Source organism: Martes martes (genome assembly GCF_963455335.1).
Source record: "Martes martes genome assembly, chromosome: 3".
Lineage (NCBI taxonomy): Eukaryota > Metazoa > Chordata > Mammalia > Carnivora > Mustelidae > Martes > Martes martes.
The window spans coordinates 59,485,356-59,503,387 of record NC_137890.1 but is presented as its reverse complement, the minus strand read 5'-3'; the positions used below and the strand labels follow the sequence as shown (position 1 = coordinate 59,503,387).

Here is an 18,032-nt window from a genome sequence, read left to right as displayed (position 1 = left end):
TGTTAAAGCCTCTGCCTTCGACTCGGGCCATGAGTCCAGGGCTCTGAGATCGAGCCCCACATCAAGCTCTCTACTCAGCAGGGAGCCTGCTTCCTCCTCTCTCTCTGCCTACCTGTCTGCCTACTTGTGATCTGTATCTGTCAAATAAATAAATAAAATCTTTAAAAAAAATAAGAAATAAATTTAAAAAATATTTATGGCTCCATAACAACATATACATTAAAAGAATTTTTTTAAAGATTTTATTTATTTATTTGATAGACAGAGACCACACAAGTAGACAGAGAGGCAGGCAGAGAGAGATGGGGAAGCAGGCTCCCCGCTGAGCAGAGAGCCCAATGTGGGGCTCGATCCCAGGACCCTGGGATCATGACCCGAGCCGAAGGCAGAGGCTTTAACCCACTGAGCCACCCAGGCACCGCTAAAAGTATTTTTTAAAAGATTTATTTTAGAGAGAGAGAGAGCAGGGGGAGGGGCAAAGGGAGAGGGAGAGAATCTCAAGCCAACTCCACACTGAGCGCAGAGCCCATGGCAAGGCTCAGTCCTATGACCCTGAGATCATGACCTGAGCCGAAATCAAGACACTTAACTGACTGAGCCACCCAGGAGACCCCATGAAAATCTTCTCGAGGGCTGCCATGAAACTCACCAGTAGTGTCTCAGAAGAATGAGATTGGGGATCAGGAGGAAGAGAGTTTTACCTTTCACGTTATATCTTTTCACTTAAAAAAACCAAAACTTTCAGTAATCCCTTTAATAATATTTTTAGTAATTAAAATAGTCCAGGTATACCGCCAGAAGAAATGTCGTAGAGTTATCCTGTGATCCAGCAAGCCCACTTTTACATAAATATCCAAAGAAATTGAAACCAGGGACTTTGATACTTGCACGTAGCAGTTCTCTTCACCGTAGCCAATCAACAGATGAGTAGAGGAACAAAATGTGATGGACACATACAATAGAATATTAGTCAGCCTTACAAAGATATGAAATTCCAGCCCAGGCTACCACAGCGGGAAGCTGGCGGACATGATGCAGAGAAATATACCAGTCATGAAGACACAGGTCCTGTGATTCCACTTACGGGAGGGACCTAGAGCAGTCCCGTACGTGGAGACAAAGTGGAGTGTGTCAGGGACGGGGGGTCGGAGGAGAATGAGGGGCTATTGTTTGATGGGTTCAGAGTTTCAGTTTGGGAAGGGCTCAGTTACGGAGGTGGACGATGGTGACGGTTGCCCAAGGATGTGAATGTACTTACCACTGCTAACTCGTACACTTAAAATGGTTAAAATATTAAATTTTATGTATGTTTTACTATAATATGTTTTTTAAATTTATATTCTTTGAGGGTGGGGCAGAGAAAGCCAGGTAGGGTACTCTGGACAGAGGAGCAGCTCATGCACAGGCCTGGAGGAGTGGAAACCAGCACGAGGTCTTCTGAGAACACAAGTGCAGGTGCCCTCTGCCCTCGTGAGAGCACCCAAGGCGAGGGGCAGGGGCCGTCACTGTTGGCTCCAGTACTGGGCAGGGCAGAGTCTGGACCCACCAGGCCTCATAATGTCCTGCCCTCTGCACCCCTCGGCTACCATCTGTATCCTTCCTTCCACCACTCAGCCTGACTGCCAAGGCCCTACCCTAGGCCTGCCTCCTCCTAGAAGTCTTCCTGACTGTCCCAACCACAGGGCCCTCATCTTTTTCCAATCTTTATTGAATCGGAAGTTGGTGTTATCCAACTAGATAAGCTCTCTGAGGCCAGGACCCAGCCTATTCTAAATTTTAAAAAAAGGCAAGGGAGGGGGGGTGCTGGGTGGCTCAGTCAGTTAAATATCTGCCTTCAGCTCAGACCGTGATCTTGAGGTCCTGGGATTGAGTCCTGCATCGGGCTCCCTTGCTAATTGGGGAGTCTGCTTCTCCCTCTGACCCTCTGCTCCTCCCCCTTGCTCATGTTCTCTCTCTCTCTCTCTCAAATATATAAATGATCTTAAAAAAAATAGTCCTGTCAATTGATTAAAAAATGGTATTCAATTAGTCATGTTATTCTTTTTTTCCATATCTCTTGTTCTACCTGCCTGGTTTTTTAATTAATTTTTCTGAGGGGGAAGGTAACTGTTGATTCGCATGTAGTTGTAAGATATAATACGGAGAGAACCCATGTACACTTTGCTTAGCTTTCCCCAATAGTAACATTTTCCAAACCTATAGTATAACATAGTATAGTGTGACAAGCAAGATGTTGATGCAATCCACTCATCTTACTCAGATTTCCCTAGATCCACTTGTGTGTATGCATGGGTGTGTGTGTGTGTGTGTGTGTGTGTGTGTGTGTGTGTGTGTGTGTTTGTGTGTATTAATTTCTGTACCATTTTACCAACCGGGTAGGTTTAAATATCCGCCACAACAGGATACCAGATGGTTCCAACAACACAAGGATCCCTAGTGTTTTCCTTTTGTATCCACTGGCACTTGCCCTCCCCCCATCTCTTTCAGCCACTAATCCTTGACAACCACTAACGTGTCCTCCATTTCTAAAATTTAACATTTCAAAAAGTATTATAGAGGGGCGCCTGGGTGGCTCAGTCAGTTAAGCGTCTGCCTTTGGCTCAGGTCATGATCCCAGGGTCCTGGGATCAAGCCCCACGTCAGGCTCTCTGCTTCTCAGGGAGTATGCTTCTCTCCCTGCTGCTGCCCCTGCCTGCACTCTCTCTCCCTGTCAAATAAATAAATAAAATCTTTTTCTAAAAAGTGTTATAGAGCGGCACGTGGGTGGCTCAGTCGTTCAACATCTGCCTTTAGCTCAGGTTATGATCCTGGTGTCCTGGAATCGAGCCCTGCCTCAGGCTCCCTGCTCAGCAGGAAGCCTGTTTCTCCCCTTCCCCCTCCCCCTGCTTGTGTTCCCTCTCTCGCTGTCTCACTCTGTCAAATAAATAAATAAAATCTTTTTTAAAAGTGTTATATAAAAGGAATCAGAGAGTATATATAATCTTCAGAGTTGGCTTTCTTCACTCAGCAAATTCCTGGCGATCCATCCAAGTTGTTGGTCGAGTGTATCAATGGTTGGTTCCTTCTCATTGCTTGGAAGTGCTCCAGTATGAATGGACTGTGGTTTGCTTAAGCATTCGCCTGCTGAAGGACATCGAGCTTTAAGCTATTACACATAAAGCTGCTGTGGACATTTGTGTGCTCGTTTTTGTGTGAACATAAGTTTTTATTTTTCAGGGCCAGGTACCCAAGAGTGCAATTTTGGGATCCTATAGTAATTGCATATTTCGTTCTAGAATAAATGGACGGGCTCTGTAGTTTCCCAGAATGGTACCATTTCATCCCACCAGAAAAGTGGAAGTGACCCACGTCCTTATCAGCATTTGTTTTGATCACTATTTTATTTTACTCATTCTGATAGGTATAGAGTCCTAACTCATTGTGGTTCTCATGGGCATTTCCCTGACTGCTGATGATGTGGAACATCTTTTCAAGTGTGTGTTTGCTGCCCGTAGATCCTCTTTAATGAAATGTCTCTGCATTTATTTTGCCCATTTTCTAAATGGATTGTTTGGGTGTTTGCTGCTATTTAACTCTGTTATCCCCCACTACCTTCTACCTTCTTTTATTTCTTATTCTTTCAGTAAACATTTGTTAGCATGTACCATCTATCAGGCGTTTGGAATACAGAGAGAAAAGACAAAGACTTTGCCCTAAAGGAACTGATGGTTTTGAGGAGGGGACAAGTAAGCAGTGGGGTTCTGTATAGGAAAGTCACCTACTTCCCGTCAAGAGAATCAGTGAACCTTTTGCTTCCTGGAGGAGGCAGCATCTGATCAGCAGGGGAAGGCATGAATATGTTTATTACACTTGACATGGATTACAGTTGACCCTTGAACATCATGGGTTGTACTCATTGGTCCCCTTATACAGGGATTGTTTTGATAAAGATAGTACCGTACTGTCGGTGTATTTTCCCTATGATTTTCTCAATAATTGTCTCTAGCTCACTTTGTTGTAAGAATACAGTATATAATACATATAGCATATAAAATATGTCAATTGACTGTTTATGTTATCAGTGAGGCTTCTAGTCAGTAGTAGGCTATTTGTAGTTAAGTTTTTAGAAAGTCAAAAATTATATGTGGATTTTTGACTTCACAGGGATTGGTCCCTGGGTTATTTGAGAGTCAACTGTATACTGCCATTACATTTGAGACATTATTATAGTAAGAAGCATATGGTGCCTTCTAAAAGCCCCTCCGGGTATCTTTCTAAGTAATTCATTATGGGAACTTGTCATTAATTCAAGGTTAGTAAACACTGAACACAAAATACCATCCTGAGTTCTTGAAGATTCTGAGATAAGACAGCACCCCAGACCCCAGAGATGTGTGATCTAATGGGCACTGGAGATTCATAACCAGCAGACAGTTGATCACAGAAACACACATTTAGTAACACTGTAGTGTAAGGAACTATCGCTAGGAGGTTGGGAAGATTTCTTAGAAGAAGGAGAGTTTGAGTTGGCATTTGAGAAAGGAGTAGAACTTGAACAGGTAGATATAAAAGGGACAAAATTTGTACATTCCTAGGTCCCTGCATGGTGTAGATTGCCAGATCCCCTTCTTGCTCTTACCCACAGAGTTGCTTCTGAGGAAGGGTCCTGGACCTAATGTGAGAGTCCATGTTTCACTGATGGCTCCAGCTGAAGAGATTGCTAGTGGAAGTCGTGTCTAGTTTTAGGGTGAGATCCACAATCTAATTTTAGACTGTCTTTCATCTTACAGATAGATGGACTGAGACCTACAGAGGATCAAATTCAGTCCAGCCTTATTGCTCCTGCTGGCCAGGCCAGTGGATATGTTTTGTCTAGAAAGTCCCCAGCCCAAGCCAGGGACATGGTGTGGATTTCCTGCTATGTCTCTGCTAAAAATAAAAAATTGATTGGTGAAAATAAAGTGTTACACAGTGGATGGGGAGTACTTTTTATTTTAAAATACTGCTGTTTATCTCCTTGTTTAAATCTCCCTTAAAGAATAAAATTTTTACATATACTCTGAGGTAAGCACATTTACCAAGTAAGTAACTTACAAAGTGTCAAGAAAAGACAGAACAAACCAACTTTAAAGCTTCTGTTTAGCAGAGATGAGCATATGTAAGAAGCCAGAAGATATTAATGAGATGGGGAGAAAGTCGAGTTTCTTCTCTCAATATGAGAAAAAGAAAGGCAATTACAAACTGTAACATAAACAAAAATATTTCATAAGAAAGTCATGGCCCAAATGTGTAGCAAACTAAAATATAGCATGATTTTCAGAAATTCATGAGTGTACTAAAGGATATTCCAGCTGCCGCATTCTTCTTAAATGACACAAGTCAAAATACTGGATCTGTAGAGAAAGAAGTTGTAGCCCTTTGCAGTGAATGACATTTACCTAATCACCCTATTATAAGTGCTGTTGACTTTCGGCTTTTAGAATCCGCATAAAATAGGAAGACAAATACGTTTACAGAACAAGAATGGAAATGTAATCAATCTCAGCAGTGTACAAGCAAAGTCGGTAGAAGCTGAGCATTGGAAACGGGGAGGAGAGGAAGAAAGCATGACAGGGGCTGGTGTCCTCATGTTATACACTGGGAAGTCCAGCTGCTGTGTAACACTGATGAATGAGGAAGCTGAGGTTTTTAGGTTTGCTACTTAAGTTATAAATGTGGTAACTAATGGAAGAATTAAAGAATATAATATGGCTATTTGAAAGGATTCAGGGCACCTGGGTGGCTCATTCGGTTAAGCGATCAACTCTTGGTTTCAGCTCAGGTCATGTTCTCAGTGTTGTGAGATCAAGCCCTGTGTCAGGCTCCACGCTCAGCACGGAGTCCGCTTGAAAACTTCTCCCTCTCCCTCTGTCCCTCCACCCCTTCCCCCTCCCACACACACATTCTCTCTGTCTCGGTCTCTGTCTCTCTCTCTCAAATAAATAAATCTTTTTTTTTTAAAGGGGGGGTGCAGGATATGCCACTCTAAACTATGCTGTTTGGGCATATTGATGGTTTTGAGCTGAAGGCAATTGGAAAACAGCAGATGTAGGAAGGCCTCTCTGACCTCCTCCTTTCTACCTAAAATCAGGTCATTAAATTTCCTACAAGAAAAGTACCTTCCCCGCACCAGGAAGTGTAGAGCGTTCTTATCACCAGAGACGGGGTGTCAGTGCTGAAATGGACCTATACACACAGACCTGCTAAAATCACCCTTATCTTCCACTGGTTTCCCTCATCTATTTCTTAGTCACTTTCCCACAATTTACTGCCCCCCCCCCCCGTCCATGCCCCTTTGTCTTGTCACATCTCCAGAATTTATCGTTCTTTGTGTGAGAAAGTATATAAGCTTTTGGGCCTAACAACTTCTTTGGGTCTTTGTTTTCCTTTTAAGGACTCCCATGGTCGGGTACAAATAGTAAATCAAATATGTGTGCTTTCCTCCTGTTAGACTGTCGTGTCGGTTAATTCTTAGGCCAGCTGCAGAGTCTAAGAGGGCAGAAGGAAGTTTTTCCTCCCCTACGATATCAAAAAACTGAAAAGTGGAGAAGTGGAGGGGAGACGTAAGTTCAATCATAATTTTTCAGGATTGGCAGTCAGTTGAGAATATCTAAAGAAATAACAGTGCAGGGGTGCCTGGGTGGTTCCCTCGTTAAGCCTCTGCCTTCAGCTCAGGTCCAGCTCAAGCCCCACATCGGGCTTCCTGCTCAGCGGGTAGCTTGTTTCTCCCTCTCTCACTCCCCCTGCTTGTATTCCCTCTCTCTCTGTCTCTCTCCGTCAAATAAATAAAATCTTAAAAAAAAAAAAAATGGAAGGGAGGGAGGAAGGAAGGAACGAAGGAAAGGAAAGGAGGAAAAGGAAGGAAGGAAAGAAAGAAAGAAAGAAATAGCAGTTTAAACATATTGAGTTAGGATGATAATCCCCAGAACTAAATACAGCAGAGGCTCTGAGTGATGAACTCTGGGAAGTAGTATGATAAGTGAGCAGGGATTAGGCAGAGACACAACTTTAATGTCATATAAACAATTGCATTAGTAAAAAGAAATGGGAAAAAAAGTTGTAGTGACCGGCAATAAAAGTTGTTCAAAGGAACAACGTGACAATTAGATACCCCAGGGAATTCTAATTAATTAGTTTTGAGATTTAAGCAAAGAAACACTTCAGGGATAGGAAAGTACTCAGTGTAACTGCAGCTGTTTCATTACCTAAAATTTAAAATGTAGCCTGTAAGGATTTTAATTTTCCTAAATTTGTCCTTACGCAAGAAAAAGAACTAGTTCAACTCTGACATAGATATGTGAATGCCACTTTTGCTAAGAGAGATCCTGGCTGTTTTTTGAGATGAGACAAAAGGAACTGCCTTGAGGTATTTCTCAAAGATGTAAAATCCCTGATAATCCAGAATTTAGCGCATTTAATATAATATTTAAGCTCTTCCCTTGTGCCAAATTTTCAATATATTTTTCCCCATAAGAACACACTGCTGGTTTTTATAATGCCAATCATTGGAAAACAGCATTTATTAGATAAACATTCCCTTTGGACATATCTGTTTGCAAGGTCAGGAGCCAGGGGTGGGGGGCGCCGGGCTCCAGGCTCAAACCTCACTGGGTCCCGGAGGTGCAATGGGCGGAGGGCATGGACCAGGATGTGGGCTCCTGGGGGTGCTGCCACGCATCTGGAGTGCCATCCTGTGGCTGTGATATTAAATTAGGACCTGTATTCATTTTCTTCTCCCCAGGAAGGCCCTTTTGTCTACTTGTCTTTTGTAGGAAACATTGCAGATTCCGAAGGGTTGATTGCTTCATTGTGTAAGTAATTTAAAATGTTTGCGTTTGGAATATTTGAAGAGATTAATTGCAAGTGTGACTGTCAATTAAATGAGTACCTGTAGCACAAATTGTTGGATTTCGTTTGTATGAAATGTCCAGAGTAGGTGAATCTCTAGAGACAGCCGATGGATTAGTGGTTGCCTGGGACTAGACTTAGGGGGCGGGGTCGGGGTCGGGGGATGGAGAGTGAGTGACTGGTTAACGGGTTTGGGTTTCTTTTGGGGAGTTAATGAAATGTACTACAATTTCATTCTGATGATTCAGATCTGTGAATATACTAAAACGCACTGAATTTTACATTTTAAATGGGTGAATTGTATGACACTTGAGTTATATCTCAGTAAAGCTGTATATTAAAAATATGTTTATGGAGTGCCTGGGTGGCTCTGCCTTTGGCTCAGATCATGATCTCAGGGTCCTGGGATCGAGCCCCGCATCGGGCTCTCTGCTCAGCCGGAAGCCTGCTTCCCCCTCTCTCTCTCTCTGCCTGCCTCTCTGCCTACTTGTGATCTCTCTCTCTCTCTCTGTCAAATAAATAAATAAAATCTTTTTTAAAATATGTTAATAATGCAGATTGAAGGGTTTGCAGTATTTAAACTGGGTGTTTTTCTATACTATCAATATCAACCTTCACTTTATCATATATATATATATATATATATATATATATATGACGTGTGTGTGTGTGTGTGTAGTCTTGTAAATATTTTCCCAAACTCCTCCTGCTCTGCAGAGATATTACCTTGTTTTGCCTGCCTTCTTCATGCTACAATAAATCAGTCAACATTCTATCAGTCAGTATTGACTTCCTCGTGTGTACTGTGTCAAATCTGACAAACACGTGAGCCAGGCAACAACAGGGTCCTTTCCCACCATTATAGAATTGCCTTATGCAAGGTAACTTCTTTCAGATTTTGCGTCTGAAATTCTGCATCATTTATCTCATTTCTCCCATAATTCTGAAATCGGGCCTCCAGCCAGGACCTGTGTTGGGACTGCTGTTCATCACTCGTGTTAGGAAACTTCGAGAGAATCAAGGCAGCTATCATCAGTGCTTCTCAAAGCAAAACGTGTGTCATCTCTGATGCCTGTCAGGTCCTGGCCAGTGGTAGCTCCGGGAGTCTCAGCCCCCGCCTCAGCAGTGAGGTGCTGCTGTTCACATTCATGTGTGTAATGGGATGAGTGGGCCAGATTAAACCGTGCCGAGAGCTGCTGGGGAAGCCCAGGGGCCGGAGGACCAGCCTGAGTCATTGTCTTCCACCCTGGCTGCTTGCCTGACGTCAGAGAAAGCAAAGAGCCCAGCTTTGGCCCAGTCCCTTGAAATGCAAATGTCTGACATGATCTTTGTTGGTCATCCTCAGTTTACATTTTCTGCCTTAAAAAAAGTAAAAACTCATTTAACGGTGGTGTCCTTTATTAAGAAAATGAAAATCCACTAGATAATGTAAAATCCATTAGATAATGTAAACTTCTTGGACGTTAAAGTGCACCAGATTGCCTTGGACTCTTGTCAAAATACAGATTCTGATTCAGACGGTCTACAGTAAAGCCTCCCAGATGTTGATCTGCGGGTTATCCTTTGATTCACCAGGATGTAGAGCTGGGCTATAACCATTACATGGACCCTGTTAAAGAAGAATTATTCATGACACTTCTTAAAGATGATGAGGAAGAATTTACTCAGGAGGTACCCCTACAGGGGAGTCTTACAGTAGGGAAGCAAGATCGGGCTCAACTCCAGATGCACCAAGGACAAGTGGAGCCTTATGGCCAGGAAGCAGGTGGGGTCCGTGGATGGAAAACTACTAAGAAGAAACATCAAGAGTGGGGACCCTTAATAGACCAACTCAACAGGATTCAGGCTTCAGGCAGGCCAGGATGATAGGCTACGACGTGGAGGGTGAGGAATTTGATCAGGTATCAAGAGTAATCAGGTATCTGCACCCCCATGTTCATGGTAGCATTATTCACAGTAGCCAATGCATGGAGACAACCTAAGTGTCCATCGACGGATGAATGGATAGAGAAGTTTGGGGGGGTGGTGTACATATGTGTGTACACACGCATGTGTGCATGGGCACAATGGAATAGTATTTAACCATAAAAAAAAGCAAAACAAGAAACTCTGCCATTGTGACAACATGGTTGGAACTTGAGGGTATTATGCTAAGTGAAACAAGCCAGACAGAGAAAGACAAATACTGTATAACCGCACTTCTACGTGGAATCTTAATTTTAAAAAACGCTCAGACTCCTAGAAGAAGAGATCGGATTTGTGGTTACCAGAGGTGGGGGGTGGAGATTGAGGGAACTGGATAAAGGTGACTAAGTACAAACTTGCAGTTACGAGATGGTAAGCACTGAGGATATAATGTACAATATGATGGCTGTAGTTACCACTGCTGAAAGTTATCAAGAGAATGGATCCAAAGAGTTCTCATCAAAAGGAAGAACACACCATTTTCTCTTTTTTTTTCTATCTATATGAAGAATGTATGTTCGCTGAACTCATTGTAATCATTGCATGATCTATGTAAGGCAAGTCATCGTGACACACACGTTAAACTCATACGGTGCTAGATGTCAGTGATATCTCAGTAAAACTGGGGGGGGTGGGGGGGGATATGTGAGCAAATACCAAGAATGGAGGACTTTGGCTACACTGACCCAGTAGGACTCTTGCTGGAACCAGACTAAGTGGGCCAAGGACAGAGCGCTAGGTGGGGGCCTCGTCAAGGAGAAGGGTCCGAGGACCCTGACTCAAGCTGGGCCAAGAAGACAGTCTTTGTCACGCCTCACCTTCTCCTTATCTCTGCTCTAAAGGTGAAGGGCCCAACCTTAGGAGACTGGGATCCTACTCCAGCCCTCAGTGCACCTTTCCCTCTAAGCCTCTGTCGGAGCCTGGCATCAGTCCCAAAATAAATGATATCGATCCCATCATTAGACTTCTGAATGCTCTGCTTGCCCTTTTGCTGTGTGGGTGTTTACTCAGCAAAGAAATGGCTAGAGTTGACCAGCAGAAGCATGAGGCACTGGGACTATCTCCCTCTCTGGCATTCACCTCAGCCCCATGCGTGCGTGGACACATACACACACACACACACACACACACACACACACACACACACGCACACAGAGTCTCCTTCAGCTCTGCTGAGTTAAACATGATTTCAGACATACCGTGTTCTCTCCACTCCAGGCCTGTGCCTTGGCCATGCTCCTCCCCGAAACACCCTCCCCTTCGCCCAGTGCAGGGCTCACCTCTTGTGACATTAAGATCCACTAATATGTGTTGACAGCTGATAAAATCCAGAGGGCCTCACATGGCCTAACCCATAAGTCCCCTCCCCACTCCGCTTCCTCAGTAGGAGCCAAACGACCCTCATCATCCCCAGGACCAGGCACCGTGCCCGTGGATCCCTGAGGAGCGGGGTTCAGTTCCCTGCCAGCCTGGGAGAAGCCCGTCCCACCCTGCCGCAGGAACCAGGGGCCGCCCCATCCTCCTGAAGCCCCTCCCGGTTCGCTCTGGTTCTGAGTGCAGTACCCCCTGACCCCCACATGGCTCGATGGGCGCAGTGTCCTCTTTCCCCAGGCTGTGAGTGTAGGTGACTTGTAAATTGCCACCAACCTCATCTGTCCAGTGCCACCTGTTGTGTGTGGCCACCCCCAAAACCCAAGGGTGGGGTTCCCTCCCTCACCCACAGCGGGAAGGAGGAAGTGATCGCACCTCACCTCCCTCATGTGGCCCAAGTGTCGCTTTCTCCATGTCCCACGTTCAGTTGCCCCCACTTACTGTGCAGTTTGACCTCAGAATGGGAGCCCCTCGGGGGCCGCCTGTATCCCCCGTCCTGGTTAATACTGCATTCCCCAGGCCCTGCACAGAGAGCCTTCCCTGTGCTCCAGAAGCTTTGCTGAATTAAAGAATAAATGAATGGGGTTATTTTTGAATGTCTAAACACCCACTGATCTCTTAGTTCCTAAAACACTGACATTTTACGCTAATGATAATTCCTTAGATTTTTGGTTGTCGTAGTGGGAACATCTCAGGTATCATAGAGATGGGTTTTCTTTTTTAAGATTTTATTTATTTATTTGGGAGAGAGAGTGAGAGAGAGAGAGAATGAGCAGGGGGAGGGGCAGAGGGAGAAGCAGAGAGCCCGATGCAGGGCTCCATCCCTGTGATCATGACCTGAAGCAAAGGCAGGCTTGACCGACTAAGCCACCCAGGTGCCCCTTTATATATGTTTAGATTTAGAGGAAAAACTTACTTTCACTATTATGTTGTTCTCCAATTGGCTCCTGGCTGGCAGTGGGCTCAGGACAGACAGGGCAGCTCTGCCTGCCCGGTGGTAGTGTCTGGCCTTTCAGAATGTCTGCTCAGCCTCTGTCTGTGTCTTTTCTCATTAAATGGCTAATCCTGTTTATTGGCCTTTCTGTGGGGACAGCCTTCATTAGACCCCTTTGTCCCAGGCGCCGAGGGATTGTAACTTGGGCCATTATTAGAGACCAGAGCTTTGTCCTGCTGCTCCGACCAATCAGATAATGTAGCTGATAATTTGATCATTCGTGGCTTTTCTAAGTAATGTGAGAACAGTATTGAAAGCCAGAGAAGAGGTGGGACTTTTCATTTTTCACTCTGATCATTTAAGATCTTTGGACCAGGATGTATTACTTTGATAAATTAAAAAAAGAGAGAAGAGGGAGGGAAGAAGGAAGGAAGGGATGGAGGGAGGGAGGGAGGAAAAAAAGGAAGAAGAAAGGAAGAAGGGTTGGAGGAAGGAAGGATGGAAAAAGAGGAGGAAGGGAGGGAGGGAGGATTCTCCCAGTGCACGACTCTCAGACTGGCCCTAAAATGACTTTCTCACTTCATTTTTCCTAGAAGAAACTATCCTGATAATGGAGCCTGGAAACATTTCTTAGGGCACACCCACTCCCTGGTGACCACAGTGAGGGCTTCTGTGGCAGCCGTTGTTAGTGACCCCTGTCTGGACCGAAACACCCCCGCCCCTTGCCCATCCAGGATCCCTTCTGTAGTCTGGGCTGGTCATTACCATCCCCCTACCTCCTCACCGCCCCCTCGGTGCTCAATTTCTCTTCAGTTATTAATAAACACTTTTTAAAACAATAAACATTTCCTTAATAAAAATTTTCCCAGGGGCGCCTGGGTGGCTCAGTGGGTTAAAGCCTCTGCCTTCGGCTCAGGTCATGATCCTGGGGTCCTGGGATCAAGCCCCACATCGGGCTCTCTGCTCGGTGGGGAGCCTGCTTCCTCCTCTCTTTCTGCCTGCCTCTCTGCCTACTTGTGATTGTCTGTCTGTCAAATAAATAAATAAAATCTAAAAACAAAACAAAAAAAGATTTTCCCACATCTAGATTACATCTACAGACTTTATGTAGCAGTTTTGAAATAAGGAGTTGTAATGCATTGACCAAGATAATTGTTAAGGATCGTCTTTGCAAAATCTGACCACGTTGAATTAATTAAGAATTCTGCTTGTAGTGAAAGGGCAGGGGCGAAGAGGATGCACTTTGGGAACAAAACCCTTTTACAAATGTCACATGACGTTGTTATTATTACTCGTGTCACCCAGCAAATGTGTTTTAGCTTCAGTCCTCCTCCTGTCTTCCGCGAAGGCGTTGTGAAGTACGTAGGGGGTGGCAGTTCTTTTTTATCTTCTTAGGGGGGAAAAAAGGTAATTTCCACTGACTGTCATAAAAATGGTTGCCAGATGAGTAACAGAATGCATTTCACTTGTAGGGAAAGAATATGGCAAAGCTGATGCAAGATGGCTGTATTTTGACCCAACCATTGTATCTTTGGAAATTCTGACTGTTGTCCTGGATGGGTCTCTGGCATTAGTCCTCATTTATGCCATAGTCAAAGAGAAGTATTATCGGTAAGTGCCTTCCTCCTGGCCTGTTGAAGAGAGGACACACGTGAGCTATCCCAAAGGCCGCGTGGCATTTGGAATAGATTATGAACCATATTTATTTGTTAGATGAAAAGTAGAGTAGAAATGAAAATTGTCCTGTGTTAGGTAAGAATCGTGGTGCCGCCAGGGTAATTGCAGATCGTTCAAAATAAAAACTGAGAAATGTGATCGTAGGGACCACGTAGTCCCTGTGTAGGCAAGTAAGTGTGAAAAACATTGGACGATTTTTCACCAATATTTTGGAAAATAAAAGGGTCATATTTCCATCCTTCCCCCCACCCCCAAATCACTCTAGAAAACTCCTATTCCACTTTACACCAAGTAAAGTCTCTTACAGAATTTGAAATTAGATATGCAGGATAAATCTTTCCAGAAGCAGGTTGTGGAAGATGTGAGGAAGGCAGAAGAGAGGGGAAAGGAAGGAGGGAGGTGGAAGATTAACCACCAGTTGTCAGTCAGATTCTGAGTCTTCAAACTCTGCCCTTTCCCTTCCTCTCCTTCTTGCAGACACAATGACCCAGGGCAAACAGAATGCTATCCTGGGGACGATTCCAGAAATGTCAAGTAGGCACAATTGCGTTCCATTTTCTAGCATCTTGAATCGAAGAAGTCATGTTTAAAGCTTCAATCACAAAATATCAGGTTGAATGGAACCTCCAAGTTCGTTGAACCCACCTTTCCCCACCCAATTTTACTTAGATAGTTAGCGGGAGAAATTAAATGTCTTCTTGGTATCTTGTTATAACTTCGGCTCCATGACCTTGGTTGTAGATTCACTGCTTGCCCCATTTGGTAATTACTTCAACCATTTATAATATCTGCACTGTGAGTATTTACAGATGCATGTATCTTGTTTACTGCCCACTGTAGTCTTTGAGGAAGGGACTGTTCTTACCATCCCCTTTTCTAGCAGGTAAAACTGTGGCTTGTAGCAAGATTCGAACCTCAGTCTCTCTTTCACTGAGGTCTGACCTCAGTGAATCTTTCTAAGAATAGAACAGGATACCTGAGAGACCTTATTTAACTCTGAGAATAATCTAGAAAGGGCAGTATTACCTCTCCCGAGGTTGCATGGGTCTTCCACTAATCAGGCTGACTTGCCCCATCAAAGGAGCACTGTGCAAAACCTGAGGTCCGACTTCAGAGAGGTCTTCTACTGAGGAAGACTACATTAATGCTGCCGTCCGAGAAAAGATGTCAGGACTCGGGGTGTCAAGCTGCGCCGAGCTGACGGTTTGATCCCTTGTTTCTTTCTCTCCGACAGGCATTTCCTACAGATTACCCTGTGCGTGTGTGAATTATATGGCGGGTGGATGACCTTCTTCCCAGACTGGCTTATGGGAAGCCCCAACCTCAACACCAACAATTGGCTCTACTTTGGGGTCTATCTGGTATTTTTCAATAGTGTGTGGGTTCTGATGCCAGGACTGTTACTGTGGCAGTCCTGGGCAGAACTCAAGAAGATGTATTACAGAGGAACCAGTTCAGGGAAAAAGTTCCAGTGAATTTTCAAAATCACAAATGCTGGTATCTTGCTTTATAAGCCAGAATGGGTCGAACCTTTTTGGTTGGTCAAAATGTAATGCATTCCTGTGTACACTTTCTTTTTCTACTGTTGTTCCTCAACAGCCTATTTCAAATTGATTGTATGGTGGCAAGTTTTCGTTAATTGTTTTTTTGGTTTTTTTTCCCAATTAAATGACAATATGGGGAACAGAGAATACATTTTAACTTGTAATAATAACACGTTTAATTATATGTTCTCATGGCTAGCATTAATTGTTCCACATTAATAAAACCAATGATCATAGAATACTGTAGAGCCTAGTAATTTTTTATTCCAAGGACATATTGTTGCCTCCAATTTAATCCTCTCATTTGTCTTTCGGTTACTGAAGTGAAACCAGAGATGAAATGAATGCCTAGAAAAGTGTCCGGCGCACGTAGACCAGGCATGTGGTAGGTTGTGGTGGTTCTGTAGCTTGGAGAGCTCGGTCTGCATCGTCCCCTCCTTCCAGTTGTCTTCTTATCCTGCAGAGGCTGGAGACTGTGGTCCTGGATGCAAAACTGGTTTCCCCTTTCAGAAATGCTTCCGTGAGATCTGGAGGGTAAAAGCATGGAAATCATTTCAACTATTGCTCCCTTTTCTCCTGTTTATTTATTTATTTATTTACTATTGTTATTATTATTGCCATTTTGTGGTAACATGTGAGGAGTTCTGCCATTTGTGTCCCACCTCCTAGGTACTGAGAGGCAGTTGGAGTTGGGGCACGAGAATGAAGTGTTTGTGGGCTGAGTCGCTCCAGTGGTGGCCTCTTTGGTATTGTCTCCCTTGGGGGTGGGTTCGTTCTGTGGGCATCTGGGAGTCCTTCCTAGAAGCTTAGCCGAGTACCTGCCCTTGCAACCTCTTAGTGAATTTTGTAAGCACCTCATTTCCTGGGCTAAATCCTCCTCAAATCTCCTAGAGGGGTTTCTCTTCTCCACCAGTGTATCTTGACAATGGTATTTGTTGAATATTGAATAAGTAGAGCCAGACAAGTTTGAGGAATATTATATTATCACAGTAAAGACTTTAGAAGTCCTGCAATAAAGAAGCTTGATGAACTTGTTGAACCCCACTTTTTCCCACCCTATTTACCAGACCACTTTAACAGGCACGACGGTATTTCGTGAAACGTCAGTTAAGGAAGCACTGAGCAACGTGGTACCGCGTCCATGAAATTAAAAGTAAACCAGTTGTCAATAAAGGTTTAAAACATAAAATACCATTTACGATGGCATCAAAACATTCTAATATTTAGGAAAACTGAAAGATGTACAAGAAAATAAACTATAAAATATTATTGAGAGAATTATATAAGATCCAAATAAGTGGAGTGATAGGCCATCTTCAGATTTTAGAAGGCTCAATATTGTAAAGAAGTCAGTTCTCCCCAAATTGATATATAGATTCAATCTTAGCCCAATCAAAATCCCAGAAAATTTTTAAAAAATGATAATTAGGAAGTTGATTCTAAGATGGTTTAGGGGAATGATATGCCAAGGGCTAGGAAAGCTAGGACAACATCATGGAGGAACAGAGTTTGGGGCGCCTGGGTAGCTCAGTCAGTTAAGCTTCTGACTCTTGATTTCCACTCAAGTCATGATCCCAGGGTCCTAGGTGGAGCCCCATGTTGGGCTCTAGGCTCAGTTGGCAGTCTGCTTGGGGTTCTCTCTTTTCTTCTTCCCCTGGCCCTCCCCCGACTCATGCGAGCTCTGTCTTTCTCTTAGGTATATACCTTACAGAAATGCTTGCTTTGTGCACCAGAATGGCAGCATTCATTTAATAATCCCAAACTGGAAACAACCTACATGATATATTGTGATACAGACATACAAAGGATTACTATACAATGAAAATTAACAACTGCGTTACTCATAACAACAGGGATGCATTTCCCAGACATAATGATAAACGAAAGAAACAGACTAAAAGAATACATATTGTAGGATTTTTTTTATAGAAGGTCCAAAAACCAAGTCAAACTGTGGTGTTAGAAAACCTGGTAAAGGCTGCCTTTGGGGAAGATGGTTGGCTGTAATGATGGGGGAAGTCATGAGGGGATTACCAGGGGATGCTGGTCATCTGTTTTTTTCATATGCGTGGTAGTTACAATTTGTGATAATTCAGCTGTACGCTTATGAATGGTATGCTTCTCTCTATATATGTTCTACCTCAGTTTTTAAAAAGTTGATTTTTAAAAATCCCTGGCACGGAGACCTGGAAACTGTCTCCAGTGGGCCCCCATGAAGAGAACACTGTGTCCTTGACTGTAGCTTCAGGATAATGGGCTGTTTTTAAGGGCGTCTCCGATGTGGGTTGAAGGCAGGATGCCAGAGGGAGAGTCTAAAAGCCTTTCCATGAGGGATTACCTAGTTGTTTCCGGTACTTTGCTCTCTGCTGACCTGGCTCAATCCGAGGGTAAACAGAGTAGAGAAAAATGGATGGGCTGCGGAACCCGCAGGCAGCCCTGAAAACATGATGTCTCTCGACAGAATTTTTGCTGAGTGTTGATTGGGAGAGAAATGGGGATTATAGACTTTGACAGGAACTTGGAGTACAGATATGTGCTGCTGCCAAAGGAGGACAGATCGAAATGTTTTCACAATGAAGGGAGTTGGGGAGACATTGGTGTCCCAGTGTGAAAACCTAACAGATCAGGGTAGCTAGAAGCCCTCCTCCCCGTCAGAGAGAGTTGGAGACAAAGTA

General features: G+C 43.9%; 1 protein-coding gene across 1 annotated transcript in view; it reads left to right on the top strand.

Annotated features, from left to right (window-relative positions):
- Positions 1 to 15,602, top strand: part of EBPL (EBP like) — a 30,387-nt gene extending 14,785 nt beyond the window's left edge. Inside the window, exons 2-4 of the mRNA XM_080798771.1 lie at positions 7,760 to 7,829; positions 13,609 to 13,747; positions 15,048 to 15,602. Of these exons, the coding sequence (XP_080654897.1) occupies positions 7,760 to 7,829; positions 13,609 to 13,747; positions 15,048 to 15,288 (450 nt within the window). The 3' untranslated portion in view covers positions 15,289 to 15,602. The remainder of the gene's footprint in view (positions 1 to 7,759; positions 7,830 to 13,608; positions 13,748 to 15,047) is intronic.
- Positions 15,603 to 18,032: the final 2,430 nt, after the last annotated feature.